At 41.5% G+C, this 17548-nt stretch overlaps 1 protein-coding gene across 2 annotated transcripts in view; it reads left to right on the forward strand.

Moving 5' to 3' along the window:
* Positions 1–3645: 3645 nt before the first annotated feature.
* The window catches only part of prkdc (protein kinase, DNA-activated, catalytic subunit), a 35085-nt gene continuing 21182 nt past the window's right edge, over positions 3646–17548 (forward strand). Inside the window, exons 1-34 of one of the 2 annotated variants that reach the window (XM_041961088.1) lie at positions 3646–3908; positions 4785–4861; positions 4942–5046; positions 5240–5314; positions 5509–5617; positions 5740–5852; positions 5960–6059; positions 6164–6219; positions 6500–6530; positions 6610–6767; positions 6888–7034; positions 7185–7349; positions 7548–7716; positions 7980–8029; positions 8161–8277; positions 8633–8782; positions 10303–10412; positions 10515–10674; positions 10832–10918; positions 11043–11162; positions 12151–12310; positions 12428–12537; positions 12910–12997; positions 13151–13314; positions 13471–13623; positions 14352–14459; positions 14647–14873; positions 15136–15230; positions 15559–15661; positions 15803–15936; positions 16105–16335; positions 16592–16818; positions 16899–17107; positions 17207–17339. In XM_041961088.1, coding sequence (XP_041817022.1) covers positions 3743–3908; positions 4785–4861; positions 4942–5046; positions 5240–5314; positions 5509–5617; positions 5740–5852; positions 5960–6059; positions 6164–6219; positions 6500–6530; positions 6610–6767; positions 6888–7034; positions 7185–7349; positions 7548–7716; positions 7980–8029; positions 8161–8277; positions 8633–8782; positions 10303–10412; positions 10515–10674; positions 10832–10918; positions 11043–11162; positions 12151–12310; positions 12428–12537; positions 12910–12997; positions 13151–13314; positions 13471–13623; positions 14352–14459; positions 14647–14873; positions 15136–15230; positions 15559–15661; positions 15803–15936; positions 16105–16335; positions 16592–16818; positions 16899–17107; positions 17207–17339 — 4407 coding nt within the window. In that variant the 5' untranslated portion in view covers positions 3646–3742. The remainder of the gene's footprint in view (positions 3909–4784; positions 4862–4941; positions 5047–5239; positions 5315–5508; positions 5618–5739; positions 5853–5959; positions 6060–6163; positions 6220–6499; positions 6531–6609; positions 6768–6887; positions 7035–7184; positions 7350–7547; positions 7717–7979; positions 8030–8160; positions 8278–8632; positions 8783–10302; positions 10413–10514; positions 10675–10831; positions 10919–11042; positions 11163–12150; positions 12311–12427; positions 12538–12909; positions 12998–13150; positions 13315–13470; positions 13624–14351; positions 14460–14646; positions 14874–15135; positions 15231–15558; positions 15662–15802; positions 15937–16104; positions 16336–16591; positions 16819–16898; positions 17108–17206; positions 17340–17548) is intronic. The other variant, XM_041961089.1, reaches the window with a different exon arrangement.

Below are 17548 nucleotides of genomic sequence, written 5' to 3' on the forward strand. Positions count from 1 at the left end.
GCCGCCTCTCTCTCTCCATGTGATGTAGCCTGGAACTTGTGATTGGTGTATGTGTGTGTGTGCGTGAGTGCGCGCGCGCCTGTGTGTGTCTGTGTTTGTTGGGGATTTCGCGTGGAGTCCTCCCTGAACAACAGGTGTCTGCCGTCGTAAAGTGTGAAGAAACCCATGCTAAAACACTGAATATCCGGTTACGACTTTCTAAATAAATGTCCTGGATGGGAATTTACAACAACTTGCACTTTGAAAAGCGTGTTACTAAAATCCAAACACAGAATATTATCGGAAATAGAATTTTTTTAAAAAAAGAAGAGAGAGAATACAATATGTGTCCACATCCTCCCATGCTGCCTATATCGTAAAATAACACGGATGTCTTAAAAACTCACAAAACCCATTTCAGACAAACTAGCCTGCAATGTTAGATTTTAGCTGAAAATTTCACTCTCAAGTGACACAGTTAGTCATGATGTAAAATCGGTCATAAATACCACCCTGAATAAAAAGCCTATGCATGCAAACAGAGGATTTCACAAGTGACACGTGTTTACTTTTAGTCTGAACACAAAATCTCTTTACTTCCGGTATCATTCTGGCGGACTTTATTCGACCAATCTGAAAACAGTGAAATATCTTGAATACATCACTATTAAGGATAACAGACTCAATAAAAGTCCAGTAACATTCTTAAAGTAGCCTGATGAGCATTTATGGTACACTGCACATGAAGCACAGAGACAGAGATAGCTTTTACGATACTAGTCCCACAGAGGCAGCAGACACTTTGTTCAATTTGCCTGGGTTGTAAATCCCTGCAGTTTATATAGAGGCCTACTTGAATAGAAGGTGTGTGTTGTAGCCACAGTTTGCACTGCTCTGCTGCCTGCAGTGTCTCTCTGTGGGTCACGGGAGCGGTCTCATGATAAAGACACACAACTCTCCAGCCTTTTAAAGAATAAACAGAAGTGGTGCATCTCACAGTGAAAGAACTGCACTCAGCCGCCTATGTCACCAGCTGACTTATGATATCATCAGGGAGTAAATACCATAACAAGTAGTTTCCAAAGGTTAAGTGATATTTAATTTGCATCTGCACTGTTTGCCAAATTATAGCCTAACTTTGCCCAACTATGACACAAGCTTTAAATTTTTTGAATGCATGAATAGGCCGCAGCTCTATATATGGTAAAAAAAAAAAAAGAACCCAAAAAATGATTTGGGTGTTTAATCTTTGCGATTTTCCAACCAGTTGCCTTGAAAATGAATCCAATGCTGGCGGATTCAAGTAACACAGTGAACATGACTGACATCTGCTGGTGACATGAATGTAGTGCTGTCACATGAGGCAGCCGCTCATGATGTCATCTGTGAGTCTTCATATTTTACAATAATAAGACATAGCTGAGCCTGGGAAACATTTCTTATATGTATGGTTGTATATTGATTAGCTAGTGGAAATCTGAATGGTTTGTTATCCTCGTTTTGTCCACAGTGTTTTATTGTTATTGTTGATCGTTCACACACAATACCTTAGAAATCGTTCTAATGCAGTGAAGTTATAAAAGTAAGATAAATGAATTCTTTGCAGGACATGATATCCATTTTTGCATCTGTGTACTTTATGTTCAAAAGTTAGAAAGGGCTGGAAAACCTGCAGGATCTTGTCTGGCTCTCTCATTTCTCATCAGAATACATTGAATCAAAGCTGAATCTATAAGCATGTATTCATGTTTTATGTGACTTATTAAAAACATATAAACCTAACTACTTAAAAGTACAGAAGAAAAAATGTTGATGTCATAATGATTGAATAATGAAATTGCCTGAAGTGAGAATTGACAAGTTGATGCTGTTTGTTGTTTATGGCACCGCATCACTAGTCGTGAAGCAGCAGAAGAAGAACTGATTAACACATCTATCCTTCATGCAGTCATTTGTAACAACGACTTCTGAAAATCAGAGCGAAAGCTGTCATTAGTGTGTGGGGGGCTTCTTCTGAAACAGTGCTGCTGATCTGAGGCTCATTCGACTCAGCTGTCAGGGTCTTCGTTACTGAGCAGGCCTCAACACTGGAAGACAGTCAAATGACACTTTAACGATGTCCACCCAGCCACAGATAGCCGTGCACACCGCTCATCTCCAAACACACCACTCACCCGCTGTCACTGAGCTGCAGTTTGATGCGCTTACGAGGGTCGAGCTGCAGCACCTGCTCGATGTCATCCCGAGAGCTGAGCGTGAAGCGTCTGGTGTCTTCACTGTGATACCTAGTGTCCTCACTCATCAAGAGACTGCAAAGAGAGGTGGTCAAGTTAGCTCACAGACAGACAGACAGACAGACAGACAGACAGACAGACACTGTAGATGTGGTGGAGTGATGGTACCTTAAGTCTCCAGAGATTCTCGCACAGTTGCTCACTGTTGTTGCACTTTTTGAGCCAGATGATCTGCTGGTTGACCGTGCGTCTCAATGATAAATTTCATCAGGACACCACACAGACAACATGTCACAGTTAGAAAGCATTGTTTCCCACTTCATTTTCAGAATCAGGAGGCTTTTCGAAGTCTGTAAACACTCACCAGGTCATATTCATTCTAATCAGGTTACAAACTTTCTAACTAAGGATTTATCCAATCACACACAAATCTGGGCAGGTTGAAATCCATTGAATGGGGGATAAACAATGGAAATCAGAGTAATGACCATTCTCCTACTAAACTCTGCCCTTTGTCCGGTTTATTAAACGATTAATATGTTGTTGGAAAAATTAAAAATGGCCAAAAAATGCTTCATGGTGGACTTTTATTGTCCAAGAAGCATTTGAGAGCACATTGAGTTGCCATTGCTGTGGCACTTGCACATCATTTCCACTTATCATTTCCAGTGATGATACGGCCAAGTTTCTTGTTTCCAGCTCATTCCAGTTCATGGGTTTTTCAGCTGCTGCAGCAGACAAATAATAATAATAATAATAATAATAATAATAAAGCCCTTCGGCTTAAAAACTTGCTAGCAGGACTAAGTGACTAACTGATTTAGGCTGATGAGGTTAGTCTATACCAGTGCAAAAAGCTAACTAGCACAGGAATCATGTATGTTCAGTGCCCTCCAGTGGTGAGTGTGAGGAAGTGCAATATATTAAATTTGTCAAGCAGGCATAATGACACTCGCATATCAGGTAAACATTTTCAAAATACAGTTATTAATCAGACACAAACTAACAAAAATGATCCTGAAATGATAATGTTAATTGTCCTGTACTCAATCTAGTCAATCAATCAGTCAGTTAGAGACTACAGCTGCACATTCTTCAGTAGGAATAATATAGATTTCATGTTACCAATACTGTGTAGTAATAATGTATTCACTTTAGAGTTTACTCTTTGTTTAAAAAGCAACATAAAAAATAAACTTAAATTATTATTATTAACAATAATGATAATAATAATGAAATAAAAAGAAGTGTAGGTGTCCATGGGACCTTGACATTCAGGGCTTTTATTTTGGAGTGTAGGTTTCCATGGGACTCTCATCATCGGGGCTTTTATTTTGAAGAACATGCAGCGCATATCCTATCCTTATTCTTCCTGATGTGCGTGATGATTTGGGATTGAATGCGCCAGTTAGCTTGACAGTGTGTTGTTTAGCTAGTTGGAAGGACGCCGTCTTTCTCTGACAGGGTTCTTCTGAGAAAGTAATGTGGCGCTCCCGATGCTAATGTTATCTTAAATCAGTGGTGCAGCGATGTCGTCTCCTGACAGCAACACTTTGGGAGGGATTCACGGACTTCTTCTGAAACTTCACGAATCACTTTCAGACGAAGACACCCGAGCGGCAGCTTTGAAATGTCACGATATAGTCGGTGACTTGGGCCATGAGTGCATGCTAACACCGACCGAGAATGAACTTGGTAAGACGAGGAAGTCCATCAACTTAGTCCTCTCTGTATCTGACAGGAACGCGTCGAGTCCGCACCAAACTCCATTAAAAAACGTGCAATTTAAAGTTAAGAATGCGTGTATCGTCGACAATCGGTAAGCACGTTGCAGGATACGGTGTTCGTGGGATTTTTAGAAGCTGCTTATCAGTTCGTCACACAGACATTGTTTCAATAACGTCGATAAGTATTTTTTTTAATTTAGGTTGTCTTTATCATAGCGCCTTCCGCCAAAACTCACTGTAGTGGGCGGCAACACTCAGAGCACAATATAGAAACCACGTGATTGTGGGAGATCAAAACTGACAATAAGTTACTACAACTGCATTAATAGTCTGCGCTATTAAACTACTAAAGGAATCCAAACGCAAGGATCAAGAGTTCCAGTGTGAAACCAGTCTAAAGGGGATTTGCAACAGAGGGCTCAAACGTCTGTAGGCTGTTCTTCCGACCACAGGTTCCCTCCATGGCACCTTATTCCTCAGAGGGGTTCACTCTGCTTCATGCCACATGCAGCACATAGCGCATGGTCATATCATCCCATCACAAGCACGACCTGTGCCCTCTACCCAACCTGGATCCAGCTACAACGTTCCTCCCAATATCTGGCCAGTCATTTTAATTCCTCATAACTCTGATCAGTTGATTTTCTGAAAAGTAATAGTAGATTAGTAACGTAGTGGGTAGTCTTGGGAGGTTATGGCAAAAGGTTGGTAAGTTAACATGCTTTAAGATTCCACAGATGTAGTCATGTTTAATATTCAATGGTGTGCTCATTGTGTAGATTTTATTGTTGCTATTGTGATGCACATACTTACCTTCTGAATCTGTCTTTGTGTCTTAATGAAGCTTTACAGACGTCCTTATTGTTCTCAAAAGATTATGGACTGCTCACCTTCCTCAGGAAGTCCCTAGGATCTGATGAGGTAGATTAAAGGAGCGGCCAGGGAAGAATAATGCAGTGAGGCTAAAAGTCTTATGTTAACAGAAAGATCTCTTTTTCCAGCTCCGGGACACCCGAGTTGAGATCTTGTGTTTTTTGGAGAAGTTCTTGGACCGAGTCTCGCCAAGAGTCAAAGGTTGGGAGAAGACGTATGCCACTGACATAAGAGTAAGTTCCCGCATTAGAGGCGGGTTAATTTCTTTTTTAATCTTTAACCTGTCAGACTGATTGTTACAGTGCCACATGCAAAAATGTCATTCTACAGCTGGTGCATCAATAATTGCAAACAAACGTTTGCATGCATACATGGAATTCCACCATGATTTATATTGTTTATTCTCTCCATTTCTTTTTTATGCAGGACACATGCATGACTGTGTTTACAAAGGAAAAAGTTGCCAAATGTAGGACTCCGGTGCTGGAGCTCCTCATTAAGGTTGGTTTGTCTTGACACCTGGTGTAATTTCTTGCCTGGTGTGCAAGATGAGAAACATAAACTGCATTCAGACCAAAAGAGGAAATCCACTGCTTACAGATTTTCTTATTCATATGATTTTGTGAGAGTCTGACTGATATATTTGTGAATATGGACTCAAACATAGACTTGTACTTGTCAAACACTCTCCACAGGTTCTCCAAATAACGAAGGCTTCCAGTGTAGCTGCAGATCTTCGAATCTGTGAAATATTCAACAGATTTTACAGCGAGCTTTGTCAGAAGAACAAACTGCCTGATTCAGGTGAGTCTTCTTTTGATGCCTTAAACTAAGGTTTTCTGAAACATGCTAATGAGAATTTCCTTACAGGCAATGGAAATTAAAATAATTACACAACACTTTTTTGTTGTTACTTTTATTAATAGTCCTGGGCAAAATCTATGAGCTGCTGGGAGTTCTTGCAGAGGTTCACCCCAGCGAGATGGTCAACAACTCAGAGAAACTCTACAAAGCCTATCTCGGAGAGCTAAAAGAACAGGTGCACTGGCAGAAACGGGATTGAGCTGTTGTACGGCCGGTGTCCAAAAATGACAGTCCTGCTTCTCAGATGAACAAATCCAGCTGTTTTTAATGTTTTTGTTTCAGATGACCTCTTCAACGAAGGAACCAAAACTCTTCGTTGTTGCTGGATGTTTGAGGGGAATCACCGCTCTAATGGTCAACTTCACTAAAACTATGGAAGAAGGTGGGATGTTGTGTGTGTGTGTGTGTGTGTGTGTGTGTATTTCATGTTTACAAGAAGTAATTGTCTCTAAAGCTGCATGATGATTGTGTGTCGCTGACTTACAGACCCGGCAACGTCTAAGGACATTTTTCAGTATGCCCAGAAGGCAATCACTCCCCAGGTAAATCATCGTCTCAGCTATCGAGCTATACTTTCCAGTTCGCGTACCCTGTATGACAAGCGAAGTGCAGTAGTGTGTGGTGCTGGGTATCGAGCCTCTCCTCTTTTTTGGCACCAATTGATATGTGTCATAGTGAGCAGCTAAATCTGTCACTGTAGGTGGTAAACATGACATTCATATTGAAACTGACTTGAACATACGTGAAAATTGTGAATCACTGATGATGAATTACTTTGCAACAAACTTCCTGTAATAGCTTGCTTTCCTGTTTTTGTTGTAGATGGAAATGAGTCGCTATGCCGTCACATTGGGTAAGACCTGCCGTTTCCATCGCAAAAAATGAAGATAAACTGCTGTGAAAACTAACATCTCTGACTGTCTCTTAAACAGCTGGGCTTCGACTGTTTGCCAGACATGCATCCCAGTTCAGTAGCTGCCTTATGGACCACTACAGAGCTTTGTTTGAGGTCATGTCTAAACTCTGCGGACACATCAACCCTGAGATGAAGAAGACAAGTTACTATGCACTCGAGGCCTTCCTCAAACAGGTAGACACTTCAAGGCTGTCCCAGACCAACACGATGCTGACTGAAGTTAAGAGTCAGAATATTTCCAAAATAATTCCAGCATCATCTGCTGTCCAATGATTTGATGGTGATTTGTTAAAGGTTGCAGTGCTGGTGGCAGGGAATATTGAGGAGCACAAAAGCAAGCTGAAGTTCTTCATGCAGAAGTTCTGCAGCATCATTAAGACGATGGACTCCACACATAAAGAACTGTCCATTGCCATACGAGGATATGGATTCTTTGCAGCCGTATGTTTATTGCCTTGTTTGCTTTATTCACAGTTTGTTTTCTTGTGTAATCCACTAGATAATCTTTAATTTATTCTTTCATCTTCTGTCGTTTGTCGTTGTTCATCTGTAATCCAGACTTCTTCCAAAACTTTTTTTTTTTTTTTGTAGCCATGCAAGAAAGTCTGCCCACAAGATGTGGACTTGATGTACACAGAGCTGATTCAGCGCTGTAAGCAGATGTACCTGACTGAGTCTGATGGGGAAGACGACAGCTTCTACCAGCTGCCCAGCTTCCTCGACTCTATAGCAAGTGTCCTGATTCACCTGGACAAGGTAACAACCTCACAGTCTGTCGCTTTGACTAAATGATGAATAACAACTATACCCTAAATCAAACTGAGAGGCTTCACAGATTTCCATCCCTATCCATATGTGCCTACATACACCATGATGTCCTACAGGGATGAGAAAGACTGATCTCCTCCTAATGATCGTCTCATTGAGCTTCTGCTTTGTGCCCATGCTCCTCAGATTCCAGAGGTGTATACGCCTCTACTGGAGCGTCTCCTCGTGGTGCAGATTGACAGCTTTCCGCAGTACAGCGAGAGGATGCAGACTACATGTTCCAGGTCCATCCTGAAGGTGCTGGTGGCCATGGCCTCTAAAGGGCCTGTCCTGTGGAGTTTTATCAGCTCAGTGGGTACGTCGTTCCTCAGCACATTGCACCTAAAGGCCATCGAGGTATTTTAAAACAAAACACTGCCACTGATACTGTTTTTAGCACCACCTGGTATCTCAGGGCTGTAAAAGCCTTTAAGACTGTAATAGTGACAAATGGCCTCTTAAATGCATTACAATAACAATTTGTTATCATGACGTGATTTTAACAGCATGCTGATTTTGATCTGAGGTGAGATTGCGTTTAACATCTGCTGAAACATTCGCTCTTGCTTATTTTTTCAGTGCACCAGGGTTTGATTCGTGTCTGTTCGAAACCCATCGTGCCTTCTGAGGTCAGAGGCGTGTTTGCACACACGAATATATTTACTCAGCTGAATGTTTTATTTGCCGTTCTTCTCCGTAAATCAAAGAGTTGTGTTTTTGCTGATAGAAGAAATGTGCGTTTCTGTCCTTCTTTTGTCAGGACAAAGACAGTCGTCCCTCTGAGTCGTCCCAAGTTCGTGTTGGAAAGTGGAAAGTTCCATCTAGTCGGAATTATCTTGCTCTGTATAAAAGCCTTCTAGACTGCGATCAGCTGAAGGTACAGCTATGTTCTTCTTTTTTTTTTAAGTTTTATGGAAAATTTGCTTAACTAATTTGAGCAGGTTTCATTGCACATTACATAACATTTATCCACGTAGCATCCCTTTTGAAGGCAGTATTTGTGCATTTTCTCAATGCTATTAAAAAGCCTATTTTCAGATTATTATGTTTTACCTACTTTACTAATATAAAACTACTTTTAATGCTTGTGGCTACACACTGTATGAAATTAAAATGGTAGAAAAGTACTTTCAGAGTTTTCCCCTCCTTCATTTGAAATGTCTCACATGTGCGTCTTTCAACAAGCTCTACGTTTTTCTTTATGTCCCGGTTACATTTGTCCTCCTCTGCAGGATTCTGAATTTTTGGACGGAGCTTTTGAAAGTCAGAACGCCGCTCTGGTGTCCTTGAGCCACCTCCTTTACAATGAGTTGGTTAAATCAGTTCTTCGAATAGTAGAAAAATTGGACTTGTCTGTGCAGAAGGTGACAACTGGAGAGGAGGTGAGGTCTCTACTATACTATACTAGAACATAGTTCATTGACATTCATAAAAGGTAGCTGAGAGGTGCACAGGACAAATACAACAGTCTGTACTAGGGGTGCACGATAGTTATCAGGCCAATAGTTATCGGGCCGATAGTTATCGGGCCGATTACAGGAAATTATGACGTCATTCCGATAAGTCCGATATCATGACGAATAGCCCTGATAACATGTGTGTTTTTGTCAGCACGGCAGTGCCTCGCTCCCACTATGAGACCCGAATGGCCTGCAGTGAATGCTGCGTTCATGTGACGTTGGCATAATCAGAAAAACTCTTTCTCACTGGGAAAAATCAAGAATACCTCCTCATGCCAGAAAACAACTCGATCATAATTTTGGTAGTTGCTGACTTGAATTAACATTCACAGCATTTTTACACACGTTACACATAAGGAATAGAAACATGTACTTAAAAAGGCCGAAAGAACGACTACCAAACGAGGGAACGGGGGAATGTACGTTACACCTTGAATGCAGCATGCCGCACAGCGTGCTTCTGAAAACAAAGTTCAGACTTCTTCAAAGTTCCCGAAGAAGACAGTTCGCTGTTTATTCGTAACAAATGTTCCAAGCGAGTTCCACTAGGAGCGAGAAATGGCACAAGCTTTAATACCTGATCAGTCACCTGAAACGTGACCACCGCTTTGACAGAGTTTAGAAAGCGTATGAGGACGGCCGGCCTGCTAAAGACGCTAACGTTAGCAAGCCAGCCGCAAAGAAGCCCCGGGACTGATACACGTCGGAGGCTTTCGAAAAATCAAAGAAATTTGCCAAAGATGACCCACGGGCTAAGGTTATTGAAGATATTATCATGGACATGATGGCACTTGTCTTACTATGGACTGCCCTTGTTTCAGTTTGTTTACATAGATAAGTCTAAGTAAGGGATAATGTATCTTTCTTCAGAATGACATAGAAGCCCGACGCGAAGCGGTGGGGTTTATTTCTCCATAGGAACCTGCTCACTATACGTTATCCCACTTAGAACACGGCTTACTACTAAAGCATTCAATAATGTGACGCAAAATACTGATTAAAACATATTTTATTGATTTAAAATGAGTCTACTCGTCCGTCACATCTCTCACTGCACAGCGGCTCTGAAAGTAAACACATACGTTGTGTAGCAACCGCCTCTCACTGTGCGCCGCTGTTTTTGGTTTTGTTTGTGGTATTGATGTCATGATGCTAGGTATATGTGTGTGTTGTCGGTATCGGCCTGAAAGTTATCGGTTATCGGTATCGGTATCGGTTTTAAAAAACAGTTATCGTGCATCCCTAGTCTGTACACCATCTGACTGCCTGGTGTGTAGGATATGTGTGATTTTGTCTTTATGATTAAGTCCTATACACCTTTGCAAGGTGAGTTTTGTTCCTGTTTTTTCAGCAAGAAAGAACATTCTTTTGGATGGCATGAAAATGTAAAAACAACGATACATAATGCCTTCCTGTACTGTTGAACCCTCCTCGTCTGTCAGGCTCCGGATGATGCTGCTCATGTTCTGCCTTCCTCCGACCCCACAGCTCATCTGTTGCCCAATAAGATCAAAGATTTCACTGCCTTTATCAACCTGGTTGACTTCTGCAGGTAATGGAGACAACACACAGGTGTCAGATAATGAACAAAACCACGTAAAATGCTTCGTATCTGTGACACCGCCCGTCACTTGGCCATCAACATTTTTTGCAGTGAGCTGTTGCTGAGCAAACATGTGGAGTACTTTCAGCCCTGGGTGTATCCCTTAAGCCATGAACTTATCCTCCACTCGATTCAAAATCCACTCGTCAGTGGCTTCTACAAGCTGCTCTCTGTCACCATGAAAATTGCCAGAAGAATCAAGTACTACCAGGTAAAATTTCTACTAGTAAAAAGCATTTTGCAACCTCAGACATGTGAGGCATACCTTAATTACTGAGCTGAACAAACTCGGAGAAAAAGAGGTTATGTGATGCAGTGCAGTCCTCCTCACATTGACTTTATCATACAAATAATGTGCTTTTGAACAGGGAGTTGGCCTGAGAAGCTCGTCATCTCCGCAGAGTGACACAGTGAAAGGTGCTACGTTTGCACTCTTCTCTAAGTTTGGAAAAGAGGTAGCTGCTCTTTACACCATTTCCTGGGAATGTTACAAACTTACTTGTTGTTGCAGTGGACTTAAAAGCATTACAGAGGAACTTATTATGTGGGAGATGTGAGTGACATATGGTTTCTCACTAGGTGTGTGTGAGAATGAAGCAGTACAAAGATGAGCTGCTGGCGTCCTGCTTGACATTTGTCCTCTCGCTTCACCACAACATCATCGCTCTGGACATCAAGGCTTACTGCCCTGCTCTTGAGGTGGGATCCTTTTATTTGGTTTGTTGTGTATTTGTGAACTACAGTAGCTGAGGATGGATGAATACATCTTAAAACAAAAACATAAAATGCAGGTGTGCAGTAAGTGGTTTAGTGCGGTAATTTCCAAACAAGGACAGTTGTATTCCAGCAGTTGCCAGTGGTCACGTCAAATTGTGATTTGCTGAAATAGAAAATACAGCTTGAATAAAATAAAGATATGTCTATGTTGAGAATGTGAGTAGTGAAGTACTAAGCAAGCAAGCAGAGAAGCAAATAGAAACCATTGGCTAAAAGTGATGGATGAACAGTTAAAATAGTTCAAAGTAAGGATGAATAAATGTAATGGATGAACACTTGAAATTGTTAGCTAAAAGTATTGGATGAACAGTTAAAATAATTAGCTTAATGTAGCTAATGGATAGCAATTTAAGTACTAAGCTAAAAGTAATGAATAAACAGCCGAAATAGCTAAAAGTAAGGGTGAATAGTTAGCTAAACATAATGGATAAACACTTGAAATTTTTAGCTAAAAGTAAGGATAAACAGTTATAATAAGCTAAATGTAGCTAATGGATAGGAATTTAAGTTGTTAGCTAAAAGTAAAGGATAAACAGTTCAAATAGTTAGCTCAACATAATGAATTAATAATTTAAATACTGTAGCTAATCGTAGTGAATAAAAAGTTAAAATTGTTAGTGTTTTATAATGGATAAATGGGAGAAATGTCCTCCTTTGTAGTACTACAAATGCAAACCGACCCAAACATTGACTATTCAAGTATGGACAAAAATTTTTTAACATCCACTATCACTTTTATATCATTATTGTTAAAGAATATCCCCTTGAGTTCATCTGTCAGGGATGTGGGGGTATATCAGACAGAAACTGTTTACTACTGGTCCCCTACAGTACAGTGTGTGTGTGTGTGTGTGTGTGTGTGTGTGTGTGTGTGTGTGTGTGTGTGTGTGTAAATGAATGGTGCGTCTAGGCGGCTCTGAAGTTGGGTCTGAGCCACGTTCCTTTGGCCAACATAGCCCTAGATGCTCTTGAGGACTGGTCCTCTCACATTCCTCTGGAGACTATACAGCCCTGCTACACAAACATCCTTCCTCTTCTGGATGGATACCTGAAAACCTCCTCCACCAACAGTAAGCCCATAATAGTCAATGGTCGAGCACATCTGTTTGTCAGGTGATGGACAGTTTGGTTAATTTGGCTGTCATCTTTACGAACCAAACATCTAACTCAGATGTTGTTGACTTTAGACAAAGACGACAGCAACTGGGAGGTGATGTCTTCTGTGTCTTCAAGGACTGACAGAGGCTACAGCCGAGTGATGACGAGGCTCCTGAAAAAATCTCACCAGCTCACCACGGTACTGGATGGGACAGTGGGAAAATGTTTAAGAAGAAGAAAAAACCTTTCTGGTTTATTTCCTCCTCTGACTTCAGTGCTGCTCCGATTTTCCAACCATGAATTCATGTAATATCTCCAGAGTTTACTCTCTGTGGCCTCTCAGTACTCCCATAACTCAGATTAACATTAATGTGCTGTTCAGTCCACAGAGTGTTGTGTTCACGGTACTGTTTTACTTCCTTATAATGGTGAATTGCTTCAGAACAAGTGCTATTGAACCACAGTGCCTATTACTCTAGAAAACAAAAAATGATAAGTGCAATGACATCATGTTCCTGAGAACACTGACGGCCTGTATTTCAGTGTACTGATTACTTCTATATGAATGCAGGAAGACGCTCCTCTTGTCATGGTGAGGCTCAGGGTGGTGAAGTTGCTTGGTCACCTGGGAGGGAAGCTGAACAGGAACCTTGTAACTGGTGAGGATTTACACAGCCGACCTGCCATGTCATTCTATTTTACAGTGACGTTTTAGGTATTCGAGCTGTGCTCCAGAGTGATGCTTTGATGACACGACTGAATAGATATACTTGCTGTTTTAGTTAATCATAGACGTCTGTTTTCTCATTTAGCTGTCTCATCAGAGGAGATGATGAAGAAATTTGTCGCCTGGGATTCTGAGAAAAGGCTCAGCTTTGCAGTGCCCTTCGCAGATATGAAGCCGGTCATCTACCTCGACCCGTTTCTGCCCCGCATCAGTGAACTGGCCCTGTCCGCAAGTGACAGGCAAACCAAAGTATGTCAGAGAGTTTCCACCATCAGTTGCAGTTCACAGAGTGAATTTGATGCAAACTTCTGGTAAACATAGACACAGTTTAGATATGATGACAATGGCGGCACCCAGTAAACACAAATGGGTATTTTAATCCAGTTTCTCTTGTGGTTGATGCAGGTGGCAGCTTGTGAGCTGCTCCACAGCTTGGTGGTCTACATGGTTGGGAAGAGTGCTCAGATGGTTGAAGGGGAGAATAGTTTGCCGCCAATGTACAAGCTACACAAGAGGCTGTTTCCTGTGCTGCTGCGCCTGGCCTGCGATGTCGATCAGGTGTGTGTGCTCCACCACGATAGTTACCCCAGACCCGATACCTACTGGTCATGAAAATATCAAATAAAAATGTCATGAATGAATTGAAAGTTTATTTTATGGACGTTTAAGGATGCAGCTGCCATTTAGTTCAAATCATTTATTTAATTAGAAGGTGGTATTCAACTAAACTGTGAAGTCATCTGTTTTCCTTACCCCTTTATAAAATATTGACGAAAAAGCAGCAGGAAGTAAGAATATTTGCAGCTCATGGACACACTCCGTTTACTTCAGGAAACATTGATTTACATAAGGAACACACTGTAATTAGTTTTCAGAGCCTCAAAGGTCAAACTGCTACCGCTCATAAGAGAGGACATTAAAAACACTAATATTTAAATAATTCTGCGATGGTGTTTTTAGTGGTGATTTTAGGTTTTTGGTAGGGCCTAAATATGATTGGGATGCGTGAGACCTTTAAGCATTTTTAAGTTTAGAACATGAACTAAATGCTGAGTGCACTTGTTGGCTGAGCTGTCACAGAAAGTAGCATCTTTCCTGTCTCGTATGGAAGTGCACCAGCCTCCACTTTGCTTATAGTTAATTTAGTTTGCAGTAACACCTGCTGTTTCCCTGATATACTGTTATCAGCCTGAGTCAGTGTTGTGGGAGCACACAGAACATGGTGCTTGGGTGGAGCGTGTGTGATGATGTCTACAGTCATTTTTATTACTGAATTTCTTCACCAGGTGACCAGGCAGCTCTTTGAACCACTGGTCATGCAGCTGATTCATTGGTTCACGAACAACAAGAAGTTTGAGAGCCAGGATACGGTAGCTGTTCTAGAGGCCATCATGGTAAGTGTATTCTAGGAATGGCTTCATAGGCTAAACCTTCTTGACACTATGCATCAGTAAATGGTACTCAACCCCTTTCTCAAGACACTGTCTTTCCTTTCTGCCATTTGAAGCACACACATTGGTGTTCAGTTTGTGCCTCCTTTGCTCACCTGATTTCCTTCTGCGTGTGTGTTTTCCTCGTCAGGACGGTGCGGTTGACCCGTTGGATAGCACACTCAGAGATTTCTGTGGCCGCTGCATTGAAGAGTTTGTCAAATGGTCAATCAAACAAACCACCCCCAAGCAGCAGGAGAAGAGCCCCACTAACATGAAGTCCTTGTTTAAACGTATCTACAGCTTGGCGCTCCACCCCAGTGGCTTCAAAAGACTCGGCGCAGCATTAGCATTCAATAGCATCTACAGACTATTCAGGTACCATGAGTCTTTTATTTCATCTCTGTGGAGCCCCAAGATTTCTGAGCCATTGACAGAATGTATGTTGTTTGTGATATTAAAGATTTGACTGATTTGGTAAATAATAACCAATGCTGATTGTGATTAACGTTTTGTTATCATTATATGTCAATGAATACATTTTCATGCCATCATATACATCAAGATTTTCTTACTGAATTATATTCCTGACAGAATGACAAAATAATAAGAAATGGTTTTGTATTGTTTGTCTCTGCAGGGAGGAAAGTTCTTTGGTGGAGCAGTTTGTCTTTGAAATTCTCGTCATATTTGTCGAAAGCCTGGCTCTTGCACACTCAGATGAGCAGTCTATGGGTAATTGTTCCTCAACTTCAGCTTTATAGACGGGACACTCACATTTTTTACATTGTTATCAATGTCTTCTCGTCATTCAATAAATAAGTGGTTAGCAGTGGCAATTTACAGCTCAGAAGCAGGTTGATGGTTATATATCGCCTTATGTCGCCTGTTTTTATTTTCATGTTGCAAAACAACAAAAGCTTTAAGCCACTTGATGATAATTGCTTTGAGAAAGGCATTTGTTTTTTATTTTTGAAGTTGTCATGTTAAAGGTTCCATTGCACATTGACAGAAATAATAATAGAAAGGTATGAAGCTGCTCACGCCACTCTTCCATCCTCAGGTACATTGCAGCAGTGCGGCAGCGCCATTGATCATCTGAAAAGAATCGTCAAACAAAAGGCCCCCAGCCTCAATCAGCACAGTACTAAGAGACGCGTCCCAAGGTTGGTACACAGTATGCATGCATATCAGTAGGATGTTTGCAAGCTACGAGACCTCCAGTAGTGTTTGCAGTAAATGTTCATGCAATAATGAGATATTATGATTTATGTGCAGAAATGTATGTGAAATTCCTCTTCTTGCAGGGGCTTTCCACCTGATGGGAAGCTGTGCCTCTCCGATGTGGTTTTATGGCTTCTGGAGCAATGTGGCCGACCTCAGACGAAGTGTCGCCACAAATGCATGGAACTCTTCTATGAGTTTATACCCCTCCTCCCAGGTGAGCAATCCCACCCAGAGCTTCATCTTCCGAGGTTAGCGTCAACCTCATGAACATTAAACACAACAGAGGAAATTCATAAAAAGACCTTTGATTATTTAGTAGTCGCATTACTTTTAGTTCATTTTCAGTCATTTACTTTTCTCTGTGGCGTGTGACTGACCGTAGGAAAGAAGTCTCCACCTCAGTGGCTGGATGGCATGCTGAAGGATCATGGCATAGGTTTTGTGATCTCACGGTTTGAGGGTGGAGGTCTCCTCTCCCAGCCCACTCTCAGGGACCTGAAGGGTCCTTTCAGTGTCAGAGCCACCCTGCAGTGGATGGACTTACTGCTGGCGGCCCTGGACTGCTACAACACCTTCATCAACTTGCATGTAATCAAGCCTCAGCACATGCTTAGTAAGTCTGATTTGTGCAGTTCTATTTTATTGTACCATTTCTTATGACGGGATAGTTGGTGCATACTTGTGTTATGTTGCGATCAAATTGTATCATATTGTACCTGCTGTGATACAATTTCTTCCGAAACGCATGTTCTGTCTGCATTAAATGTATTTAAATAGTTTGTAAAACATCTCTTCTGATGTTGTTTTGGCCATGCAGTGATTACAATAAACACTGCTTTGTTTTTTTTTTTTACTTCTTCATTGTCAAGGTTCCAAAGAGAAATCAAGTTTTCTGAAAGCTCTAAGTTTCTTTTTGGCTGAGCTGGCAACCCATGAACTGGCAGTGGCAGAGAGCTGTTTTACTCTTGGCGAGAAGACCTCTCACTTCAGCCCACGAGAGGTGGACCAGTACAACTTCAGCAAGTGCACCATCATTGTCCGCCTGCTGGAGTTCGCCACCATGATTCTAGTCAAAGGAGACCAGGAGTTTTGGAAGGTATCACTGAGTTTAAGACATTGACATTACAAAAGTCATGATTGTTCCTTTGGCTCACTGTGTGTTTGATTTATTCACAGCTTCTGGAACAAGACATTTTTGTCTCAGCGTTTTTTGAACTGACTGCACTGGTGGTGTGTGAGCCATCCACTGTAGGTTTCAACATTGCAGATGTGGAGGTAATCAAGAACCTACCAGAAGTGTGTGTTCCTTTGCTAAAGGCTCTGCTGGCCTCGCCTTACCGCACTCATATTGAAAGCAGTTTGCGAACCAAAATCTCTCAAAAAAGGTGTGTTAATCATCTTTGAGTACTCTGATTTTGAGTTCACTGTTCACTGCCACATGTAAGAGATGTTTAACAAAAACGGTTTCTTTAATGATCTCTTAGTGTGGAGGGGTTGTGTGCTGTAGACCTCTACCATTCCAGCACCCTGAGCCACCATGACCAGATGGAAATGGTTCTGTCTTCCTGTAAGCAGATCCACAAAGCCGACTTCCTCGGCTCCATTCTGCACAGCCAGGTATTTGACCCGGGACATAGTCAGGTGTGAGCATGTAACCATTAACCCACAATGAGCTTTATTTTCACAGCACCATTTTTCAGTTATGCAAATGTGCCATTCTATTCACTTTTGATAACCATTTCACACACAAAACATGTTGAAAATGAGCACAGGTAAAGCATTTTACTTTGTGTGCTGATGGCAGATTTTGGTATGAGAGTGCAGAT

This window comes from Chelmon rostratus, chromosome 20 (assembly GCF_017976325.1).
Source record: "Chelmon rostratus isolate fCheRos1 chromosome 20, fCheRos1.pri, whole genome shotgun sequence".
Lineage (NCBI taxonomy): Eukaryota > Metazoa > Chordata > Actinopteri > Chaetodontiformes > Chaetodontidae > Chelmon > Chelmon rostratus.